At 51.9% G+C, this 14,674-nt stretch overlaps 1 protein-coding gene across 1 annotated transcript in view; it reads left to right on the forward strand.

The window, feature by feature from the left end:
• LOC123761864 (uncharacterized) overlaps positions 1-14,674 on the forward strand; it is a 416,218-nt gene that overhangs the window by 341,679 nt on the left and 59,865 nt on the right. Inside the window, 1 exon segment of the mRNA XM_069330791.1 lies at positions 8,606-11,005. Within this exon segment, the coding sequence (XP_069186892.1) occupies positions 8,606-11,005 (2,400 nt within the window).

Raw genomic sequence — 14,674 nt, forward strand, 5'->3', positions numbered from 1 at the left:
TCCCTCTGGTCGCTGGTTTTTCACTTGTTTTTGACATCCAGCCTAAGAACTAAGGGTGGATAGCCGGTGTGGGGGTCTGGGGCTCCCCCTTCCCCCTCCCAGGGAGGGGGAGAGCTGTGCAGACAGCGGTGCGGTGACGTAATGATCGTTTGCTCGTTTCATTTAGGGGAGTTCTATCCATTTGTTCGGCTTGTGGTAGCAGTATTTTCACCAGAATAGGGGGTTTGTTTTGGGATGCTTACCTCTCTGGGTGCCTGACCCGGTCGATGGCAGACATAGAATGCTTCCAACCACACGGGGATTTCTCTAGTCCATTGCTCCCCTTGCTGTTTCTGAGGGGGCCAGGTTCTGGATCATGGACCCCAGTAGGCCCATAAGAACTAAATACACATGCCTGATGCCAAAGTCTGACATTAGCATATCAGCCTAGAAAGCTCTGGGGAGTCTCCGGGTCTCACCCAGAAAATGGCGTCTCATTACATTCAACGCTGTTTCTGGGGGGAGCCCCGTCGGCTCCCCGGAGCTATCCCAGGCTGATATGCTAATGTCAGACTTTGGCATCAGTCATGTGTATGGAGTTCTTAGGCCTACCGGGGACCACGGCCAGAACCGGGCCCCCTCAGAGAGGCAAGGGGAGCAATGGCCTATAGAAGCCCCCGTGTAGTTGGAAGCATTCTATGTCTGCCATCGACCGGAACAGGCACCCAGAAAGGTAAGCGCCCCAAAACAAACCCCTATTCTGGTTAAAATTGCTACCTAATACCGAACTAGTGGATAGAACTCCCCAACCGAAAACAAGCAAATTAGTGTGACTTCACACACTGCCGCGCCGCTGTCTGCGCAGCTCCCCCCTCCCCGGGAGGGGGAAGGGGGAGCCCCAGACCCCCCGCGCCGGCTACCCACACCTCAGTTCTTGAGGCTGATGCTATAGGCGATGGTCGTGTGCTCTGGCTCCGGTGTCGCTACTGCACTGTGCTTTGAGTGTGGTGTTAGTTTTGTGGGTGCGAGAGCCAGGAGTTATCTTCAGTACTCGGGCTGCATGCGCTTAGGGCTGCCTTCCCTAGGTGCCCTGTAAGTACTGCCCTTGGGGCTTGGGGCCGCCTTCCACAGGCTCCTCGGGGTCTGCCTCTGCTGGTCCGTTTTACCTTTCGGTTTTTCGGCCGCCTGTTGGGCTCTTGGGTGTTCTGTTCTCCCTTGTTACCGGCAGGTAAGAGGCAGTTTGCACTGGTAGGGGCGCAGGGTGCTGCTCAGCTTGTATTTCCCGACATCGCGGCCGGCTCTGTTCCTTGGGGTTCGCTGTCCTCTTGCGGGGTTTTGTTTTTCTTTTTGTTTTTGCCTGGTGGGGGGTTCTGTCATTTTATTCAGTTTGTTTTTGCCCTTCCACTGTTCTCCTCGGTGGCGCCCCCTGCTAGGTCCCCGTGAGTGTACACGTCCCTGGGGTTCAGCTTTAGAAGTTTGCTTGGTAGTTTTGGGCGCCGGTTTGCAGCACCCTGCCTGGGACTACCTGAGCGCGAGTCCTCTTAAAGTAAACGCTCAGGACCCTGGGAATCCCCTAGGGGGCGCGTGGGTCCGATGGATGTGACCCCGGAGTCCCCACTCGCTGTGTGCGAGTTTGAGGGTTGCTCGGTCCCCTTGTCTCAGGGTGACCCTCATTGTTTTTGCCTCTGCCACGCTGCCTGTTGGGTCGGTGATACTTTCGACCCTGAGTCCTGTGAGTGTTGCTGCTTGCTTGTGACTCAATTTACCCAGTCCTCTGATGATTCTATTCGGGTACAGGCGGCACGTGCGTTGCAGTCTAGGTTTCGTCTGTTGCAACGCGCTCGGTTGGTTGCTTCCCCGGATGCCCCGGGGCTGCCCCGCTTTGCTTTTCGAGACCCGGACTTGGGGGTGGGGGTCGCTTCGATCCTGGTTCAGTCCGCACCTCCTCGTCCTTCCCCTTCTGTTCGTTCGGGTCCCCCGCCCCTGCTTCCGGCCCCGAAGCGTCTGAGGGTTTCGGGGTCGGAGCAGGGGTTACTTGATCTCGGGACTCGGGCAGCTTCGGGGGTTGCCCCTTCCGGGGGGGCGGCAGAGGCATTCGAGTCTTGTCTCCCGGCCGAAGCTTCAGGGTCTGACCAGTGGGCCCCCCTTCCTCCAGCTTTTCCGGCTGCTCCGTCCTTGTCTTGTGGGGTCGGGGCTTGGGGAGAGGACTCGGCCTCGGGTCCTGTGGTGACGGACCTCGAGGCTGGGGAGGGGCTGACTTGGGGGCCTTGGGCCCCGCTGGACCCCGCCGGGGTTTTTCTTCCCACTGAGCGGGGCTTATTGTTACAAGGAGTGGGGTTTTCTTTCCCCCCCTCTGCGTACGAGTTGGATTTGGTGTCGGCCCCTCCCCGGGTACGGTTCCGTGTTCCCCCGGGTACGTCGGTTCCGTCCTTCCGGAGGTTTTCGGCTTATCGCATCCAACCTGGTGTGGTGCGAGCGGCCTTTGCAGCTTACCTCCTGCGTGACCCGGATTATGCCTCGGAAATGGATCCGTCCACGTTCAGGTTTGGGACTTCGTTCCCTTTCTGGCTCCGTTACGAGGTTCCGGAGTCGTCCTGGCTAGCAGACTGCCCCTTGTTTGGTCTGGATTCCTGGCATTCCTTCTGTCGTTCCCGCACGCTGGAGTGGCGGGAAGCTTCCACGGTGCTTCAGGTTTTCCTGGGGGGTGAACTTGAGTACCTGAATGAGTGCTTGTTTGCCCCTGCCCTTCCCCGCGATGTGGGCGTTATTCAGCTCCATGTGCAGGTTCCCTCCCTTTCGGCGGCGCTCGTGGCGGAGGACTTGCGCGCTCGGGGCCTTTTGTGTTCGGCCTTGCGGTTCTTTTCCCTCCTGGAGCTGTCTTCGGATTGGCTCGTGGAGGATGTGGGGACGCTTGGGTCCGTCCCGGGGTCCGGCACCTTGTCCTCGGCTGCGCGTTCGTTGGCTGCCTTGTTGAAGCTGTTCACGCCGATTTTGCGGGATGCGGTTTCCCTGTTCTATGCTTCCCGTCTCGCGTGTCGGCAGGCGGTGCTGGGTTCCTCCGTGGAATCTGCTTGGGCTCTGGCTCTTAGGCGTTCTTCACCTTTTTGTCCTCTCCTGTTTGGGGAGTCGGCCGTGGCGCAGTTTATTCAGGCTGCGTCGGCGGCTTGTCGTCCGATGTCGGACTTGTTGGTTTTCCGGGGGTCCCGGGGTGGGTCTTCCCAGAAAGGTCGTGCCAGGGCTCGGGGTTCCTCTCGTCGTGGTAGTCCTCTGGTGTCAGGTTTGGGGTTGGCTCCTCCTGCGGACCCTCCCTCGTCTGGTCGGCGCGGTGTTCGCGCTGTGCGGGGTTCTGGGTCTTGTAAGGGTCGCCGGCCCTTTCGCGGTTTGCCCCTTTGACGGGGCGATGGGGGGCGGCTTGCGCTGTTCGTCCGCGCCTGGTCCCACGATTCGTGGGCCTTTCGGGTCGTGTCTCGCGGCCTGCGGTGGCGTTGGGTGGCCCCTCCCCCCTTTGGGGGGTCGGGGCTGGCGGGGCAAGCTTCTTTCCCTGCGCTCTGTCGAGTCGTCTTGGAGTGGGTGCGCTTGGGCGTCGTCGAAACGACGTCGTCCCTCAGATGGGTTTCCCGTCTGTTTCCGGTTCCGAAACGGGACTGCGCGGACCTGCGGTTCATTCTGGACTTGTCCCGTCTGAACCCCTGGGTTCATTGCCCCTCCTTTCGGATGACTACGCTGTCTCAGGTTCGGCTCCTCTTGGAGCCGGGTGCTTGGGTGGTGTCCCTGGACCTCCGGGACGCTTATTGGCATGTCCCGATTCATCCGCGGTTCAGGGACTGGCTCGGTTTTGTAGTGGGGCGTCTGAGTTACCGCTTTCGTTGTCTCCCGTTCGGGTTGAACCTGGCACCTCGCGTGTTCACACGCCTTACACGGGTTGTGGTGGCTCGTTTGCGTCTCCTAGGTGTTCGGGTGTTGGCCTACCTCGACGACTGGCTGGTTTGGGCTCCCAGCCAGTCAGCTTGCTTGCTAGCCAGGGATTTGGTTCTTTCCCAGCTCGCCGGGTTCGGGTTCTTGGTGAACTGGAAGAAGTCCCATCTGGTTCCCTCTCAGGTTCGGACTTGGCTGGGTCTCGTGTGGGACTCTCGGACCGCCTCCTTGTCTCTCCCTCCGGAGTCTCTCCTGCGGCTGCGGTCCCGCCTTCGTCTGTTTCTGGAGGGCCCTCGGGTCACCCGGCGGTTGCTCGAGGGGCTGTGCGGGAGCCTGAACTTCGCGATGGTGGTCTACCCGCCGGGTCGGGTTTGGCTTCGACGGCTGTTCTGGTTCCTTCGGGGTTCCCCCTTCCGCCTCTCTCGCGATTGCAGAGTTCGACCCCCGGGGGACTTGCGTCGGTTGCTGCGTCCCCGGCTTCCTCTTCGGGTTTTTCGGGGTTCAGTGCCTTGGCGCCTACCCGAGCCCTCGCTCGATGTGTACACGGATGCGTCGTCTCTCGGCTGGGGTTTTGTGACCAGTGCTCACCAGGCCGGCCAGGGGCGTTGGGATCCGTCCTTCCGTCGAGCTCACAGTGCGGGAGTTCGCGGCAGTGTGGTTTGCTCTGGGGAGGATTCGGGTGGCCCGCGGATCGACGATTCGGCTCCATTCGGACTGCTCTCCGGTGGTTCATTGCCTGAACCGCGGGGGTTCGATGCGGTTCTTGTCTCTTTGGGGTTGGTCGCTTCGGGTGACTCGTCTGCTGAGTTCTCGGGGTTTGGCTCTCCTGGCGGTTCACGTACGGGGCGTGTCCAACGTCTTGGCCGACGCCCTGTCTCGCTTCGTTCCCCTCTCCACGGAGTGGACGGTCGACGACGAGTCCTTCCGTTGGCTTTGCCAGACGTTCGGGCGCCCCGAGGTGGACCTCTTCGCGTCGGCGTGGTCGCGGCGTCTTCCCGTTTATGCGGCGCCCTTCCCCGATTGCGAGGCCGTCGGGGTCGATGCCTTTCGGCTCGACTGGTCGAGGTGGGGGTTCCTGTACCTCTTTCCCCCGGTTCGGCTGTTGCTCCAGGTCCTGACTCGCTTAGAGACTTACCGGGGGAGAGTTGTCCTTCTGGCCCCTTGGTGGCCGGCCCAGCCTTGGTTTCAGGCGCTGGTTGCTCGGTGTCCGAACCCGAGGGTTTTCCCGAGGCTCCGCCTCTTTCAGCAGATTGGGCCGGTACGTCACGTAGCTGGTTCGATCTTCTCCTCGAGTCTTCGCGTATGGTTTTTTTGACTCGAGTCTATCATCATCTCTATGGTGATCAGGTGGCCTCCTTGTTGGTGTCCCACCTGAGGGCTTCTTCTCGGCAGCAGTATGAAGTTTCCTGGCGGTCCTTCCGTTTCTTTTTGCGTCTTCGTCATTGTGCTTCGCTTTCTGTTTAGGCGGTGTTGTCCTTTCTCTCTTGGTTGTTCCAGAACCGTCACCTAATGCCTAACTCCGTCGCCTCATATTATGCGGCGCTGTCGAAGCCGCTCCAGCTTGATTTCGGTATTGATGCTACTTTGGCGCCGTTTCGCAAGCTGTCTCGGGCGTTGTTCCACCTCCGGCCTGCTCATGCGCCGCCGGAGCTGTCCTGTTCATTGGACAGAGTGCTCTCTTATTTTTCTTCTTCTCGGTTTGTTGTGGCCCCTTCGGTTTAGGATTGTTTCTCCCAGGCTCTTTATCTGTTGGCATTGGCCTCTGAGGTTTGGGTCAGTTAGCTTCATGCTCTCCTCTGGCGCACGGGTTTCTGCTCTTTCAGTCTTCGTGATGGTTTTGTTCGTTTGCAGCTGTTTCCTTCTTTTCTGGCGAAGAATGAGAACGCTGCTTTCCGGAGGGGTTCCACAACCCCATGGGTTGGGTTGTGGATGCTTGGTTGGTTAGGCCGGGGGTGCATCATGTTTTGTGTCCGGTTGCGGCGCTTCGCCGTTATTTGCGCGCCACAGCTTCTGTGTCCGGGGACGCGCTGTGGGTTGATCCGGTTTCCCTTCTTCCCTGTTCGCGGGTTCGGGTCTCTCAGGTCGTCCGCAGGGTTATTAGGTCTAGCCAGCCTGCGGTCTATCCCCGTGCCCATGACGTTCGTAAGTTCGCGGCTCTTGCTGCCGTCTTTGGGAATATGTCTTGGTCTGATATTCGGGCGCGGGGATTTTGGCGGTCGAACAGGGTCCTGGCTGCTCGTTACCTTGTGAATGTCCCTGGCCCTCGTCGGGCCTGTGTTGCTTTGGGTCGGCGGTTGCAGCCAGTTGTCTCGGCTTCGAGTTGAGGGGTGAGCGACGACCGCCTCCCGGGTAAGTCCCTCTTTTTCTGTCTGTGGGTAGTTAGCTCCGGGGAGCCGACGGGGCTCCCCCAGAAAACCAGCGTTGAATGTAATGAAACGCCATTTTCTGGGTGAGTCCCGGAGGCTCCCCGGCATCCCTCCCTCCCTCCGGTCGGCGGTTTTTCGCGTTTTTGACATCCAGCCTCAAGAACTGAGGTGTGGGTAGCCGGCGCGGGGGGTCTGGGGCTCCCCCTTCCCCCTCCCGGGGAGGGGGGAGCTGCGCAGACAGCGGCGCGGCAGTGTGTGACGTCACACTAATTTGCTTGTTTTCGGTTGGGGAGTTCTATCCACTAGTTCGGTATTAGGTAGCTTTTTTAACCAGAATAGGGGTTTGTTTTGGGGCGCTTACCTTTCTGGGTGCCTGTTCCGGTCGATGGCAGACATAGAATGCTTCCAACCACACGGGGGCTTCTATAGGCCATTGCTCCCCTTGCCTCTCTGAGGGGGCCCGGTTCTGGCCGTGGTCCCCGGTAGGCCTAAGAACTCCATACACATGACTGATGCCAAAGTCTGACATTAGCATATCAGCCTGGGATAGCTCCGGGGAGCCTCCGGGACTCACCCAGAAAATGGCGTTTCATTACATTCAACGCTGGTTTTTTTTTAGTTTTTTTTTACATGTACGTGTTCAGGGAAGGGAATTTATCATTTTACAAAAATCAAAACATTTTTTGTGAACACTTGATTTTATGCGCACAGGGGGAATGTCACAATAAACTCGGCGCATCACAGTGCTTAAATTCTTCATGTACATCATCATGCTGTATATTTTTTAGTAAAAATTATGTTTAGCAAGATTATTAGACTTATAAAAAGTTTTAAAAGTATTTGTATCATAAATGATTTATTGTATTAGACTAACTTTCTAGACCAGCCATCAGATGGGTATCTGCTTGAGGTTATCTTGAGAGGATTTCGGGGCTTAGCGTCCCCGCGGCCCAGTCCTCGACCAGCCCTCCTTTTTGTTACACATTCCCCAGGAAGCAGCCCGTAGCAGCTGACTAACTCCCAAGTACCTATTTACTGCTAGGTAACAGGGGCATCAGGGTGAAAGAGACATTTTGCCCTATTTGTCTACGCCTTCACCGGGGATCGAACCCGGGACCTCAGGACTACGAATCCAAAGCGCTGTCCACCCAGCTGTCAGGCGCCCTCTCATCAGCCAATACCTCTCCCCCTCCCTCCCTCCCTGCCTCTCTCCCTCCCTCTCTCACATGACATGTGGTTCTCATGTTGAGAGGGAGGGAAGAGAGGCAGTGATGGAGGGAGGGAGAGAGATGGAGAAGGGGAGAGGCGGAAAGGGAGAGAGGAGGGGAAGGAGTGAGGCGGGGAGGGAGAGAGGCGGTGAGGGAGAGAGGCAGTGAGGGAGAGAGGCAGTGAGGGAGAGAGGCAGTGAGGGAGAGAGGCAGTGAGGGATAGAGGCGATGAGGGAGAGAGGCGATGAGGGACAGAGGCGATGAGGGCAGGAGAGAGAGAGGCAATGAGGGAGGGAGGGAGGGAGATTGGCAGTGAGGGTGGGAAGAAGATTTCAATGAGGAAAATGTTAATTTCAATCTGTCATATGAAGGGAATTTAACATTTTAGCTTTTGACATGATGGGAAATATTTCGACCAGTCTGTGATCCATCTGTGAACCAAATTTGACTAACCAGTTCGCCAAAATGAGGGTGTTTTGGCGAACTGGTTCGTCGAATCCGGTGAGTAAATCTGGCCTGAAAAGTGTGCGTCCTAACCGGAGGTTCGCTGAACCGAGGTTGCACTGTACAGTTTTTGAGATCATCTATGAATATAGTACAATTGTACCTAATGCCTCTGCTCACTTAACAGTAAACAGATACCCAGGTTTTAGGAAAGTGTTGTGGGCTGCACTCTGGGGAAGGTCAGTAGGTGGACCTAGGGAGGAACAGGTACCCGGGTGTTAGGAAAGTGTTGTGGGCTGCACCCTGGGGAAGGTCAGTAGGTGGACCTAGGGAGGAACAGGTACCCGGGTGTTTGGAAAGTGTGTAGTAGGTGGACCTAGGGAGGAACAGGTACCCGGGTGTTTGGAAAGTGTTGTGGGCTGCACCCTGGGAAAGGTCAGTAGGTGGACCTAAGCAGGACCTCATTACCAGTCCTAAGTGCAGGTTTGGTGTCCCCAACAATGGGAATTACAAGTACTGTACAGTAAAATAACATTTTGCTAAATAACAGTTGATTTTAGTCTATAATATTTATCAGACTTGCATGTTTGGTGTTATTATTTTTTCAGTAAAAATTTTTTTATGTTACAGATAATTATCTACAAAGATAAAATGGTTTTTCTCTAAATAATGTATTTCTTTTTCAAATTTCAGGGTAAGAAGACAATAATTGAAAATGACAATAATTTTAAAGCTCCATATCGTTATGAAACCGGAGTAAAGAATGAGACAAATATAAGAGCAGATGGTAATGATGAAATGGAAAAAGAATTTAATTCTATTATTACAAGTGATTTTACATTTCCCCTGAAGTCCAGAGCAAAATCAGAGAAGAAATCAACTTCAAAGTTAGAAATAAAATACTACAATGACAATGGTGCAAGATTAGAAAAGCATGAAGAAAATGAACATTTATCAGGAAATGTTCTACCGTCTTTCTCATTGAGGACTAAAAACAGATCCCATGGTGATATTGGATTAAAAAAGATATTATGTACAGACACAGGGAAAGGGAAAAAAATTACAAAGCCCTGCTTACCTAGGTTCAAAAGTCAATCCGGACAAAAGTTTAAACCTGTTGGAGGCCTGAAGAAGGTCTACCCACATGTTGAAGTATTAAAATATCAGACGACAAATGTCCCAGCATTATACATGACTGAGAGTAAAAGCTTGGAACATGTAGAAGAAATGATGGAAATTCACACAGCCAAGCAAGTAAATAATGAAATTATGACAGGAGAATTAAGAAAACCAGATAGTCTTTTGAAAACATTTTGTTTTGAAGATGAGAAGGATCAACATATACAGAGAGATGGACGACAGATGCCAAAACCAACATTCTCACCTCAAGGCAGTCTGGCTATAAAGGTGAAAACTTTTAAACGTTGTCAGGACCCTCAAACTGACATGACAAAAATGAGCAATAAAGGTGGATATAAAAAAGCTGACACATGTGATAAGACTTTACAGCAACAAAATGACAAATTATTGTGTGAACAAAATATAGATTCTTGCAATCTCTCTCAAAAGAATGATAATTATTGCAGTATTAGTCTCAGCATACCCAAAATTAATAATAAATATGAGAAAACTGTCATTATTCATTTAAGTACCTTAGATAGTGAACTCTTGGAAATAGATAAAATTTCATATTCACCATATGGTGAGGTTCAAGAGTCTACTTCTGTAAATTGCAAGCATTCTGAAGTTACCAAACAAGGCACTTATGGATCACATAGGAGCTGCATTTTCAGAGACTTGGGCAAAAAATACAATTGTGAGTTAATAAATGCAGGAGATTCCAAAACTGGTAATAAATCTAAAAGCAATGTTGCTCTTGAAAAGGCTCCCAAGGCTGATTGTCAGGAAAACCTAGAAAGTTGTTGTGAAGCAGAGCCAATGTTAACTCATCCCACTGAGGGATTAGAGAAGAATCTTTACACTCATATTGCTTTCCTCACAGATTCACGTGTGCAACGCCTTAATAATTGCTTATCAGCCACTCCGGGAGTAATGACACGAGATCTTCTTGCTCTAGACTATAGTAATAGTGAATATTTTTCTTCAGACAAAGTTAGACTTATGATGATGAAGAAAAAAGGTGGCCGGATAAAATGTAGAGAATGTGGTGTAGCAACAACTTACAGAGCATTTTACAAGCATGCCAAAAAGCATTTTAACATCAAGCCTTTTAAATGTGGATACTGCTCATACAGATCCATTGAAAAGAGCAAGATACGTGTTCATAGTACATTTTGCCATCCCAGTAACCCATGTATAATACTGAAGCTGTCACCAGAAACAGCTGGTATTAATGTTAATGCAGCACATTTGAATAACAATAATAAATGTGTAGTAGTAGAAGCTGAAAACAATAGTAAATACTTTAGTCTTCCAACTTCAGGCAATAATTCACTGGTTTCATGCATATCAAAAAATTCACTTTCGTCAACATCAAGCTCAATAATATACTCAACGACTAATTCACTCTGGTCAACAGCAAACTTAGCAAGCAATTCACTTGGAGCAACAGGAAATTCAGCAAATTATTCACTGAAGTCAGCAGAAAACTCAGCAAGTAATTTAATAGGATCAAAAGTAAATTCAGTGAGTAATTCACCCAGGTCAACAGCAAACTCAGTGAGTAATTCACCCGGGTCAACAGCAAACTCAGTGAGTAATTCACCCGGGTCAACAGCAAACTCAGTGAGTAATTCACCCGGGTCAACAGCAAACTCAGTGAGTAATTTATCCAAGTTAACAGCAAACTTGGCGAGTAATTCACTTGGGTTGACAGCAAACTCATTAGTGGCATCAAAAAACAATACTCTGGAGCAACTTAATCCAACTACTAAACAACCTGCTCTCGGTACTGGAAGTGCTCCACATATGATAGGCAGCACATCTCAGAAGCAGCATCCTTTCCAATGCCCAATTTGTATGAAGTTTCTTCAGAAGCATATGCCATCTATAAGAAGACACCTGTACAGTCATTTTGGGTATAAACCCTACAAGTGTGGTTACTGTAACTTCTCTGGTATTGGACAAAGTGAGGTAAGTTTTTGCGTCTTCATTGTAAATTTTTTCTTTTTCCATTTTTGTAAATTGGGGAGGCACTAATCTAAAAAGGAAAGGAAAAATTCCTGTAAGAAAAAGACCCATGCATCTGATAAATGTTGACAATCCTGGGGTGTGCGCAAAAAAAAAAAAAAAACTTAAAAATTATTTTCTGTGGGGAGCCCCGTTGGCTCCCTGAAGCTATCCGAACTGATAAGTCTGATCTCATCTCATCTACAGTCGCTAGTAAATCCACTGTTTATGTGAATGAATGTCTGACCAGGTTCAGGCAAAATCTCTTTTTTTAAACTGCGTGGTTTCTGCAAAAATTCCCCTATAATTAAACACTGTTTTGTGAGAGATGGTAAAATTATAGCTAGGAGGACTGACACTGGAAAAACCTATTCAATAACCACTGAAGCTCACCTTAATTCTTTCCTCAGTGACTGTGGGATAGCTGCTGTATAGCCAGAATTCAAATTATAATCTCATTTAACTACCATTGTGTACTTTAGCTCTGCCTTTCCTTTCAAAAGGTTTTAACTTTAGTTAAAAAAAAAAAAATATTGTCATCTTTATTATTGTCTTTTTTCTTTTTACTCCCATGTTCCATAGTACACTGGCTTTGCCTGTGTCCTCTAGTATTAACTTCATTATCCAGTGTTCCTGAGTGTATCTCTATTTAAACTACCTCATTTTGTTTTACTGTAACTTTAGTATTCAACTATAGTGTACTTATGATAGTATAGTAAGCAAGCTTTTCATTTTATAGATTTCATAATTGCTTTTTGACTTTTTTGGTCATCTATTGTTATTGATTATTCTAGTTCATTTTCTGGGGGGAGCCCCGTCGGCTCCCCGGAGCTATACAGGCTGAATGGATATGTATAACTTTCTGGCATCAGTCAAAGTGCTAGGAGTTCTTGCCTACCGGGGACCACGAGCCAGAACCTAGCCCCCTCAGAGAGGCACGAGGAGCAATGGCCTATAGAAACCCCCTTGTGATTGGGAGCATTCTATGTCTGCCATTGACCGGGACAGGCACCCAGAAAAGTAGGCGCCCCAAAACAAACCCCTATTCTGGTGAAAATATTGCTACCGAAAGCCGAACGAGTGGACAGAACTCCCCAAACAAAATTATCAAACTAGCATGACGTCATCACGTCGCCGCGCCACCGTCTGTGCAACCCCCCCCCCCTCCCTGAGAGGGGGAAGGGGGAGCCCCAGACCCTCCACGCCGGCAATCCAACTGGCAGTTCTTGGCTGATGGTATTACTGGCTGGTCAAGTGCCTCTGGCTCCAGTTTTTGGTTCAGTTCTGTGCCTTGTGGTGTGGACTGTCTCTACCGGTGGGGTGTGAGCCAGGAGTAAGATTCCACGGTACTTGGGCTGCATGTGCCTAGGGCTATCTTCCCTAGGTGCCCTGTAAGTACTGCCCTTGGGGCTTGGGGCCACCTTCCACAAGTCACCTTGGGTACTACCTCCGCTGTGTCCTTTACTGCTCGGTAATGGGCCGCCCTTGGAGTCGGCTGGGGTTTTGTTCCCCTGGTTTGTCTCTGGGTAGGTGGTAGTTTTCGTCGCTGGTAGGGGCGCGGGGTACTGCACAGCTAGTTTTCACCATTAACAGCGGCCAGGCTCTGTTCCGCCTGGGTACGTTGTCCTCTTGCGGGGTTTTTCTTTTGTTTTTGTTTTTGCCTGGTGGGGGGTCTGGTTTTACTATGGTCCCCCTTTCCTGTTTTAGGTGAATTTCTTTCGAATTCTTCTGTTGGCGGTACTCCCCGCTTGGCCCCCGTGAGTGGACACGTCCCGGGGGTTCAGCTTTAGCAGTTTGTTGGTAGATTTGGGCGCCGGTTTGCGGTACCTTGCCTGGGCTTTCCTTAGCGTGTACCAAAGGCTAAGGGCCCTGGGAAACCCCACGGGGGCTCCGTGGTCCTCTAGGTGTGTCCCTAGAGTCCCCCTCGCGTCCTGCGAGTTGACGGTTGATCTGTCCCCTTGTCTCAGGGTGACACTCACCGGTTGTGCCTCCGCCATGCTGCCTGTTGGGTCCTTGTTCTTGTGACCCGGAGTCGTCCGATGATTGTTGTTGGTACGCGCTCTCCTTCACCTAGGCCACTGGTCTTGATACTCGGGTACAGGCGGCTGCGGCGTTGCTTGCTGGGTGTGTGTTGCTGCAACGCTCTTGGTTTGCGGCCCCGGATGCCCCGAGGCTGCCCCGTTTTGGTGGATGGGGTCTGGACTTGGGGATGGGGGTTGCTTCGGCTCTGGCTCCTTCTGCTTCTTGTTCCTCCCCTTCTGTTCTACTCACTTCCTCCCTTGCTTCCTGCTCCTGAACCATAGGAGGGTTTCGGGGTTGGGGCGGGGTCTGGTTGGGTTGAGACTCGGGCGGTCTCGGGGGTTTTCCTCTTCCAGGGTGGCGGCGGAGGCATTCGAGTCGGTTCCTCCTGCTGTGCAGTATGGGTCTGACCAGTGGGCTCCCTTCATTAGTGTTTGCACGGCTGCCCCAGCTTTTCCTTGTTAAGCTGGGGCTTTGGGGGTGCGGCTCGGCCCTGGGTCATGCCGTAGAGGTTCCTGGGGTTAGGGAGGGGTTACCTGGGAGGCCTCGGCCCCGTTTGCCCCTCTTGGGTCCTTGTACCTTTGGTGTGGGGCTGGCAGTTCCTCAGAGTGGGGTTGTTCCTTCCCTCTGTGTTCCTGTTGTTTCCGGGTATACGCCTCCCTGGGTTCGGTTCCGTGTTCCTTCGGGTTCGTCGGTCCTGTCGTTCCTGGGGGTGTGTTTCACCCCCTTTTCCTTACCCTTTTCGCTCCTATGTCACGATGCTGTTCACAAAGTAAAAAAAAAAAAAAAAAAGTGTTCAGGTAAGGTACATCCATACAAGGTGTGAAACAAACATTGATGGATTTCTATATTGACCTAGTACATAGTGCCTAAACCGCTTCGTATCGTTGGCCCTGCATGTTCCTTGGTCGGGGGTGCTTGTCATGGTTCTCGTTGGTTCGCGAGTCTCTTCGTTCCTTCCAATATTATTGGAACGTCTATTGATTTTTGATGTGCTTTCCATCGGGTCTTTTGTTGGCCTTGTTGGTTCCCATCCATCATCTGTTTTCTTTCGCTTCGTTTTCGCCTTGTTTTGTTTTCGCGTCGTCTCTACTTCCAGTTTCGGCGTTCTTTGTCTTCGTTCCGCACGCCTTCCTGGTGTTTGTACGATGTCTGTTCGTTGTGTGTATGATTTGTGTGTCCGCCTGGTGTACGTGTCACGCCTCCCGGTGGACGGGTGGTGCGTTTCGTACCTCGTGAGCTGGAGCCGCGGTGTGCGTTTTGTTTATGGGTGGTATGCTCGTGTGTTCGCACCATTTCCCGTGGTTTTTCTACGGCTGCTCGTTTCTCCCTCCAGTCGTGGACCTCTGGATGCTGAGGGTGTTTTGGATTTATATCTGGGGGTGTCACTTTGTTCTTCCTCTGTACTGCTTCGTCTTCTGCAGGGCACGCACCTCTGGCCGTCTTTCTCCTTTGATCTCGCATTTTATTCAGGTAAGGGTACATCCTGTGCCTACTGCCTCGAGTATGTATGGCTTTCGGGCACACCTTTAGCGCTGCTCCTGGTGTGTTACTTGGCTCGCCTGTGTTGTGGCACGGTCGTGTGTCTGCTCTGCAGGTGAGGTTGCCTTGTCT

The sequence above is a fragment of the Procambarus clarkii genome, chromosome 24 (genome assembly GCF_040958095.1).
Source record: "Procambarus clarkii isolate CNS0578487 chromosome 24, FALCON_Pclarkii_2.0, whole genome shotgun sequence".
NCBI lineage: Eukaryota > Metazoa > Arthropoda > Malacostraca > Decapoda > Cambaridae > Procambarus > Procambarus clarkii.